This window comes from Lactuca virosa, chromosome 4 (assembly GCF_052849685.1).
Source record: "Lactuca virosa cultivar CGN04683 chromosome 4, Lactuca_virosa_CGN04683_v6, whole genome shotgun sequence".
In the NCBI taxonomy this organism is placed as follows: domain Eukaryota; kingdom Viridiplantae; phylum Streptophyta; class Magnoliopsida; order Asterales; family Asteraceae; genus Lactuca; species Lactuca virosa.
The window spans coordinates 233,299,638-233,310,220 of NC_136429.1; the positions used below are offsets into that span (position 1 = coordinate 233,299,638).

The 10,583-nt window shown below is 36.2% G+C and overlaps 1 protein-coding gene across 1 annotated transcript; it reads right to left on the reverse strand.

Annotated features, from left to right (window-relative positions):
- Positions 1 to 7,183: 7,183 nt before the first annotated feature.
- LOC145105711 (uncharacterized) lies at positions 7,184 to 7,900 on the reverse strand. The gene has a single exon (XM_079042796.1). The coding sequence runs from the start codon at positions 7,898 to 7,900 to the stop codon at positions 7,184 to 7,186; it is 717 nt and encodes a 238-aa protein (XP_078898922.1).
- Positions 7,901 to 10,583: the final 2,683 nt, after the last annotated feature.

Genomic DNA, 10,583 nt, shown 5'->3' on the forward strand with positions numbered 1-10,583 from the left:
CCTTTCATTTCCTAGGATCCATGGGTTAAAGCTCCATGGACTATCCATGAAGACTTAGCCCAACCTAAATGAACTTGGCCCACTACACATATATATATCTAAGAGTCCATATTTAATTAGTTCCTTTTGATCACTTAATTAATTATAAATTAATTCTTGATCAATACTAATTAAATAATATGATTATATATTAATATATTAGAACTTATAATATATTAATATAAATCATAAATATACTATTCTCAAAAGACTATCCATATAAATTGTATCGGTGAAGTGCAACCCAAATGGACCATGCCGGGTCGGGTCAAGTACATACCAAATATAGTTATGGACTTAGACATTAATCCAACAGTCTCCCACTTGGATAAGTCTAAAACTATTATTGAGTATGACTTCAAAAACCAACTGGCAATCGTAGCTCTTAAAGCCGCTGTTGAACTCGGATCTTGTCAATGAACTCTGACCTTTGTCAATGACTTGTCCATTAGATAAGGGATCATATATTCCTCCATTCTAGATATCATATGGACTGAGACATGGATTATCAATCATTCTCTCTGTCCATTTGTTGTTTCCCGATTTCCGATTTATGATGACTGACTGATTGAACAAATCAAATCAGTCCTGGCTTGGCCAAGCACACACATGTGTCATCACTAAATCATCGAGGGGCCCACAGATATCGCTTTTATCCCGAAGGTAAAAGGAATGGATAAACTTCGACTCATATGGCTTGTTCTACTACTTGTTGAATCATACACAAAGGCACGTTTTATAACATCGAGTTACCAAATGCGTTTTCGTGCAATCAATGTACAACCAACTCATAGTAACAACTCATATCTCTAGGTTTGAATAATATAAGATATTATCGTCTCATGATCACTCGTGATAAAATCCATGAAGTGATTCAAATGAGCGCGGGTTGAATCCAGTACTCAGAACTTATGAGCACTCATGAGTGTTGTAGCACAACTTTGTACACCAACTTGGACCTCTACAAGCCAACCCATGACAGTCTTGATTCATATCTACTTCCAACATATGACCGACTGTGGATGGTTTGAATAACTTAGTCATTCCGGAAGAATAACCTAGTTATTATGGAAGTCAAAACATGCAAAGTGAAACACAAGAATAAATGAATCAAATATGGTATCAAACCCTATGAATATAAATAAAACACTTTTTATTTATCACCATACTGATTACTCATTATTCATTGTTTCGGTTTTATAAACTTTATGCTTGAATTAAAACACTAGTTGTCCCATGCTCCAAGCAAGTACACTATGTTTTTCAAAACAATAGCTTTGCCATACACCAAGTATGCACTCTATGTTTTTCTATGATCCTTACTTTGTGAAATAAACCAATTGAACATAATTTCAATGATTCTAATTTCACACTCCCAAATCCTTATCGAAAAATGTGAGAATTTCAAATTCCCATCATTTATCGAAATCTGTTTAGATTTTAAACTTATATGCACTGACCCTCTTGTAATGAATATGTACAAAGTCACAAAGACTTGTCAACAGTCATTATAAGGTATTCCAATGGAGATCCACTCCATGGAAACTAAGTCTCATATTCAAAGTACATTGCTTTGAACATGCTTCTTGCATTAAGTTTTCTAATCTTACACAGATAACTTCCACCTATGGAGACAAATCCATATTCTCATTTTGACTATCACTTCCGAACAAGAGATGCCTCTTTTCAAAATATGTCAATATGGTCTTTCCAGAATTAGCACTATACTTCCAACTGTCCCTGAGCAACCAATCTTTGGTAAACCTTAGATTGTCCTCGATAATTGCTTAATCATTTTAGTCATATCCAATTCTAGACCTTTTCCCTTCTTAATGCCTCGGGCATTTGGAAAATTTAGAAAAGACAAATATTATAGCACATGCAATCGATCCTGTACCCAAAGCAAATGGGACACGATTCATGATGTCTCACATAAAGACATGATTCTAGACCAGTCTTTTGCTACAATATTTTTATTTGCCATGTTTTCAAAATTTGATTATGAAGAGGGATGTCGTAATCATAATCGAATTTTGAGAACGCAATATATAGAATTTCCTTAAGTTGAACCAATCCAACATGAAATTCGTATCTATATTCTTGACTAAAGATGATTAAGGTCTCAATCTAAGCCTTTAGAACTGAAATGAAGTATATCATCTCCCTTAATTATAGCAAAACAACTTTTTCAACCCCTGCAACTTCACGAATTGAAACTTTTGTTTTCTTTAATTAACATTGCTAACTTGTAATACTTATCATAATTATCATGCTCCCACTAACATGATGATTATTAGCATAACACTTATGCTCCTACTAGCTTTGACATGTATCCAGAAAACAGTTGGACTTCTAGAAGTCAATAATTTATTGACTTTCTTACCAAAGTTCAGATTTCTGATACGAGATTGCTTTGATAAGACTTTATCAAAATCATACACCTTTTCTTAGATAGCTCACATGTGTGTCTAAACAATTTCAGAACTATGAAAAGGGATGCCGTAATCATAGTCTCAATTGTTTAGACCTTTTCCATTTCTCATAAGTCCATGTTAGTGTGCCGGTTAACCATGCACGCTCCACTAACGACTTTGAGAACTGCAAATATCACAGTTGCTATCTTCTTAAAATCTACTTAGTGAAAGTGTTTCCTCACCATCATTTTCATGAGTCGGAGAGAAACCTTGTGACACTTAGATTTTATGGTATATGTGTTCTTATCCATGTGAATTTGTCAAAACCATAGACAAAAGACAAGGTTAGTGACAAATTCAAGCTCATATGGATTGAACTTGTGCAATCTTAACTACAGGGCCTGCCATTGCTTCCAAGTCGTTATGCAAACAATTGAGAACATGTAGAACTCAAATGTATAGCCAACTTTACTGGAATGGGCACAGAAATGTCAACACGATAGGTTATAAACCTCTAGTCGTGTGCTAGTGATGAAATACAGGTTTTATTCTTGATTAGTTCTTGAAACTATTTCAGGATCTTTTAGACTCCCACTGTCTCCTTGACCTATAAGACTTTCTTGCCAAATATTCAAGAGATAGTGTGGATTCTAATCAAGACAAACACTTAACACAATTGGCCTAAGTTGGTCTCTATTTTATCCAAAACATCACAACTTACCAAATTCAAATGTACAAGAGTAGAAAACCTTTTACTCTTACATTGCAATAGTGTTAATAAACCTTCTTTAAGATGTGTCACTCAAGTTACATTTGTGGTGGCTTGATCAGTGCACAAGAATGTGTACTCGATCCCTTAGTCCTTTACTTGACTCACACATCCATGTGAACAAGTAATTAGTCTTAATTTTCGAATGCTTGAAAGTTCTCATCCATCATACTATACAACTTGCATGATTCCAAGTTTCTATCCAACTGAAACTTGGGTGATGAGAATCTTTCCTTATTTGGAAAATTTAGACACTACCACAAATGAAAGAATCAAATTCATATTTCCACTCTTGCTATTAATGGAATCATATAAGCAACAATTTTTTTTCCTTTTCACAAATGCCATTGTAAGGATATTTTAAAATAAATAAAATCAAAATTTTTTTTCTTTTATTTTGAAAACTTTGCGGAAAAACTATCCTTACAGTGAAAAAGAACATGAAAAACTTTGTTGTTATCTATTCCTAAGCAATATATCATAACTCCTAAGCAACAGCTCAAAATTCTGATCACAGAACCATGCGATCGAGATCCATCTTCGCGATCAGAATCAACATATACTTCCTTTAAGTTTCTTCACTTTTCTTTGATTCTTAAAACATCAACACGTGACCAGGTCACATTATGTAACAAGAATTTCAGAATAGAAACTTAACAGAGTTAGATAGTGGACTTTACCTGAAGTAGAGTCAATCTTCTTGACTTGATCAACCTTATGATCTTTCAGGTAAAGAGGCTGCTTCGCAATCAATGCCTCTTCCTTTGGCAAGAGAAACATAGGGAGTCTTTGGGAATGGTACATGGGACTATCGCAGACTTATCCTTTCTCTTTACCATTCGGTCAACCTAGTTGACCATGGTCAATCCCTTTCCTTGGGAAGAGAAGGCTTTTCTAGATATCCAATGTTGCCATTTTCAATGTCCATGGTAGTTTGGGAAGTTGATCTACTAATCAAATTTGCTCTCCCAGTGCTCCAAATTATTGCTGATTCAGCAGCACCAAGCAAATAGATAAGATCATTAAGGGTCATGTCATAGTCTGTTTCATAGTAGTCCCAAAGGAATTCACTATGTGACTTAGAAAGTGATTGAACCACCAACTTTCTCAAGAGTTTGACACCCAACTCTCCCGGCTTGTCAATATGTGACTTCATCTCCAAGATGCGATCACACATAGACCTTGCTTGCCAATAGGGCTTGAGTGACCTTGAACTTGTGGGTTAGGGAGAATAATTTGAGGAGGTGGTGGAAGTGAAGTTCCAAGAGATTTGGGAGGATCATAGATGTCTGAACCAGACATCTTTTTGGGAGATATTCAAGATAGTTGATCTAAAGTCCTTAATATAACACCCAATATGAAATATTAAGGCTAGGACCCAGCAAACTATTTTATAACTTGGAAGAGGGATGCCGTAATCCAAGCTATAAAATATTTGAAGGTAGGTGAATGACGATTCACCAAATTCCACCAAGATAAACGAAATGTATTATTAGGTTTTAATTGGTTTTGAAACTCCTAGATTCTTTTGAGATTCATTGAACTTTTCAAAGGCATGTTTCAATCTCGAGTGTGCCCTTCAGGTTTTGTGACTGGGATGCCGAGGATCACAAAACAAGGTGTGAATAACCATGCAAATATACTTGGTACCCTTAATATTTACCCCTCAATCGATGTGCCGGTTAACCACACATGCTCCAGCGATACTATGATAAACATTAAGTTACCATTTGCCTACCTTGTTAAATCAAGCTAGTGTGCCGGTTAACCACACACGCTCCACTAACTGACTTATGCAAAGTGCAAAGTGCAAAGTGTAATTTCATGGGTTAGCACCAAATTCACATTTTCCTAAGTAACTAAGATTGGGTATTAATAAGAGTTTAGTTACTTAGTATTTATCATTAATACTTTTAATGAAGGGAGAATTATAGTCCTTGTCCTACCCGTTTGGCTAACGACCCTCCACCGGTCAAGGAAGCGGTGGGTGAGATTGGACACCCATTAAACTGCCATTTTATAGGCAGTAACCTTATACCCCCCTTATAGACCGGCTTCGTGAATGAGGCCTACTAATGGTAAGACGACTTTACTCTTATACATATATATAAATATTATTAACTTATAATATTATAAAGTATAAGGGTTGAATTTTAACTTTTAAAATTCTAAGGGGTTAACTTGGAATTAAAGGATTCATAAGTGAAAACTTTACAAATTCAAAAACTTGAGGGCAAGTTTTTGAAACTATTCAAAACTTTTCATTTCATAACTTATGAGTTTAATGGTTTATTAAAATGAAGCCTCTTCATTTTTTATGTAACCTCTTATTCTTTAATAACACTTTTAAAGAAGTGACTCTTAAACATCCATAACTTGAGGACAAGTTATGGAGTCATAATACTATTTAATGAAAAAGACTCTTCATTTTTTTTGTAGCCTATGGCACTTTTATGAGTTTTAAGATTCATAAATGTGACCTTTTATGTAACTTGAGGACAAGTTACAAAAACACATTTTATGAACTACCTCTAGATTAATTAGGATTGAAAACAACTAAATTTTTTTTTTCAATTAATCTAAACTAACTCATAAATCAAGGAAACATAAAACTTTTGGTAATCCATAGCTTATGGAGTTAAATGCTTGTTTTATGATGAAACTTTTCATGTTCCATAACTTAAGAATAAGTTATGGAATTCTTTAAAACATTAACACCAAATTTTGTAACTCCATAAAAACTTTGAATAAAATTTTTTTTAAAACCTTTTCATATCCATAACTTATGGAGGTTTCAAAACACTTAAGATCACAACTTTAAAAAAACTTTTGAGCTCCAAAATTTTATGACAAAATTTGTAACTCCTTAAAACATTTAGATCAAACTTTTAAAACTAATAAAATAATCATATCATTTTATTTTTTACTAAATTTGACCTAATTCAACTCATATAACAAATGATTCAAATTTTACAAATAATTAGTTTTTCACAAAACAAGTAATTATCTTAAAATTTGACAACCTTCATGCTTTTTTTTCTTTTTTTTCTCAACTTTGAAAATCAAACATTTGCATGAATATAACAGAAAACAACCTGGCTCTGATACCACTGTTGGGTTTTGAGCATTCTAACACTCCTAAGTGTACATGCAACCCTAAATACCTTGGATCTATGTTTTCTCTATTATACATGCAAATATGAATATTCCAAGGTATTACCCTATCTAGCATACAATCCTTGATACTTGGGTAATATAACAAGTTAGAATACATACCTTTTAATGAAGCTTGAAGTCTTGAACTTTAAGAGCTTAGCCCCAATAGTGTGGAAGCCTCAAGTGGAATCACAAATCACCAAAACACCTTGGAAGACTTTAGAGAATATGGATACTTGGCTCACACTTATGAAATCGGTTATTGCCCTCTTTAGTGTATCCACACTAGCCACTAGCATAATTTCATGAACCATAAGACCCTTTATATAGTGTGGAGGATTAGGGTTAAACCCTAATACCCATGACCTTTCATTTCCTAGGATTCATGGGTTAAAGCTCCATGGACTATCCATGAAGACTTAGCCCAACCTAAATGAACTTGGCCCACTACACATATATATATCTAAGAGTCCATATTTAATTAGTTCCTTTTGATCACTTAATTAATTATAAATTAATTCTTGATCAATACTAATTAAATAATATGATTATATATTAATATATTAGAACTTATAATATATTAATATAAATCATAAATATACTATTCTCAAAAGACTATCAATATAAATTGTGTCGGTGAAGTGCAACCCAAATGGACCATGCCGGGTCGGGTCAAGTACATACCAAATATAGTTATGGACTTAGACATTAATCCAACAGTTGAGGCTAGCTTGCTGATAGCGTCCGCCCTCGCATTTTTTCCACGGGAGATTTGCTTTATTGAAAAGTTTTTAAACGTGCTTGTTTAGCTGCAGACTGCATCTAGGTACTTCTGCATCCTTGGATCTTTGGCTTCATATTTTCCATTTATTTGGTTCGTGATGAGTAACGAATCTCTACGAGCTGCTAATCGCTTTGCACCAACCTCCCCTGCTAACCTCAGGTCTGCTAGGAGTGCCTCATATTCTGCTTCGTTATTAGATACTTGGAAATCGAAATGCAGTGCGTACCTGATTTCTTCGCCTTTGGGGTTTTGAAGGATCAGGCCTGCGCCTGAGCCCTCCTTACTTGTTGCGCTATCGGTGTATAATTTCCAAAGCTCTTTGCTGGCTTCAGGCTCCAATGGGTCGATGAAGATTGTCGTTGGTGTTCCCTTGATAGTATCTGGGATTTCGACGAGGAAATCTGAGAGGGCCTGGGCCTTGATGCTAGTCCGGGGGTGGTAATTGATATCGTGTTCGGCTAATTCTATGGCCCACTTGGCCAGGCGTCCAGACTTTTGCGGCCTTAGCAGAACTTGCTTTATCGGGTAGCTGGTTAGGATATCCACCTTGTGAGCTTCGAAATACCGTCGTATCCGCCTGGCAGCGTATACTAGGGCGAGGACCAGTTTCTCTAAGACTGGGTAACTAACCTCTGGCCCTTGCAAGGTCCTACTTACAAAGTGGATGGGGACTTGTTTCCCTTCCCTTTCCACCGCCAACACGGAGGAGATAGCTTCTTCCGATGCTGCTAGGTACATCTGTAGCGTTTCTCCTGGTAGCGGGTAAGCGAGGGCCGGTAGCTGGTGTAAGGCATCTTTCAGTCGTTATAATGCTTCGTCTGCTCTTTCTGTCCATTTGAATTGCTTTTTATCTAAGCACGGTTTGTTACAGGGGAAGCGCTTTTTTTGCTGATTTGGCAATAAATCTTCCTAATGCCATTAGCCAACCATTGATCTCTTATACACCTTTGAGGTTGTTGGGAGTTTTTGACTCGAGGAACTCTTGGATTTTGATGGGGTTGGGCAGAATCCCTTCCTTGGATATCTGATACCCAAGGAATTGACCATTTTCTACGCTGAAAGTACACTTGGTTGGGTTTAACCTCATTTGTACTTTAGCTAGCGTTTTAAGAGTCTCTTCCACATCATGGAGTAATGTTTCTTCGTTACGGCTCTTGATTACCATGTCATCAATGTAGGCCTCGATGTTCCTACCAATTTGATCAGCGAATATCTTGTCCATTAGTCTCTGATATGTAACACCCGTGTTCTTGAGTCCAAATGGCATTTTCTGGTAGCAGAAAGTGCCCTTCTCGGTGTGAAAAGTTGTTTTCGCCTCGTCCTCTCGTTTCATTTGTACTTGATGATAACCTTTGTACGCGTCAAGGAAAAATTTGAATTGAAACCCTTCGAGTGATTGGACCTTCTGATCTATCTCTGGAAGGGGGTAATAATCCTTTGGACAAGCGTTATTAAGGTCTGAGTAGTCAATGAACATTCGCCATGACCCATTGGCTTTCTTTACCATAACGGGATTTGCTATCCATGTCGGGAACATTGTGAAGGGTTTTGAGCACTGTAACACTCCTATGGTACACATACAACCATAATGCTTTGGATATAAGTTTTCTCTAGTTATACATGCAATAAACAATTTTCTAAAGCATGAGTCCTAACTAGCATGCAATTTGACATATGAATCATAAAATCTAGTTAGAAGGTTACCTCTTGTAGTAGCTTGAATTACTTGGCCTTTAAGAATGTGACAACTGTTAAATTTCGGTCAAGTCAAAGTCAAACAAAGTCAACAAGTCAAACCGGTCAACTCCAATAACCCTTGTATGTTAGGGTTTACGTTATGTAATCACTATACAATTCGCTAAATTTATAGAAAAATCATCATTTGGAAAGTTCATGTGTTTGATTTTCCTTAGCCTTAACAGTGCTAAACAACGAACCAAAGCGATAAAACACTATTGCACAATCATAGGGATTGTGTACGACACTAAAACACGGTTTAACGGGGTTTACGAACCTTGCGTTGTGAAGCCGGACACTCAAATTAATCACAAACGAAACCTCTCTAAATCGTTTTCACTCTATCTCTTTCTATTTGAAATCTCTCCCAAATCTCTCCCAAATCTCTCTCAAAAGTTACTTTAACTTTTTGTAATCATTTGGGTCATATCGACCCCTAACCGAGTCAAAAATCGCTTGAAACGGGGTAAAAACGGGTAAAATAGCCTTAAGGACCTGGAACTGAAGCTTCAGGACCGAAGCCTCTCATCCGAGGCCTCGGATCCGAAGCCTCTCATCAGGACCGAAGCTGAAGCCTCTCAGGAGACCGAATCCGAAGCCATCAGACAGCAGCCTCGCATGCGAGGGTCCGAAGCCTCGGCCCCCATCCGAGAGGTCTCGCAGACGGCCCCTTTTTACCGGTTTTTCGACTACGACTTCGTTTTAACTCCGTTTTTCATTATTTTAACGTGGGATTTTCACCCAAAACTTTATTTTATAAACTAAGGCCCCAAAATATATAAATCTCCAGGGTTTTTATAAAAATGTATTAAAAGAATTGGTGGTTGGACTAATTATTGAGGGAATATTTGTTTTTCCTTATTTTATGACAAAAGCAAGCCACCACCACCTCACTCTATGATCAGCCACTCTTTCCCACTACTCCTTGTCACCTTAGTGGACCTTTACACCCAATCTCCAGCTCTTCCCACGTTCTAAGAGCTGGAGGATTGATTCTCTCTCCTCATTCTCCATAAAGTTCTTTCATTCTACACTTAGCAACCAAAGGACACTCTCCAAAATTCTCTCATCTTTTCTCTCAACTTCAAGAACTTCAAGGCTTTCTTCAGGGATTTCTTTCTTCAATTAGTAAGTATCTTCATCATTCACATAATTATTAAACTCCATTCTACTCAAATCATTGATATCTTACACAAATTTCATCTTATTCGGTGTTAGATTCTCGAATCATCAAGACATCTTCTTAGTGTTCTTGGGTTGAACACTTCCTCTATCTCACTTTCATCTACTGAAATCACATAAGGTGAGTTCATACCCCTACATTTACATGTTTTTCTTAAGTTTTAAGGGGGGAATACAAGTAAAATCATCAAGAACACAATTAAACTTTTTCTATCAGATTACATCAGAAAAGATGAACTTCGATCACGGACTGTTTTGGTCAACTTAAATAATTTAGTTTTCAAAACTGTTCCATGTGAAAGTAGTTCAAACTCTTAGCTTTAAAATGGCTACTTGCACATCTCCATATGATTTTTCTACAATTTATGGTGATTTTTACAAAACTGCCTATCATTTCAGAGGCAAACCCGGACCAGTCTGTGATTATGAACATTTTCTCCTCTGTTAGAGATCACAAAAAATCATGATAAAATTTACGAACAAACTAGACTCATATTCCAAA

Bases quoted from the DNA above. Each gene is read 5' to 3' on its own strand.
- LOC145105711 (XM_079042796.1), bottom strand. From the start codon at position 7,900: ATGTACCTAGCAGCATCGGAAGAAGCTATCTCCTCCGTGTTGGCGGTG.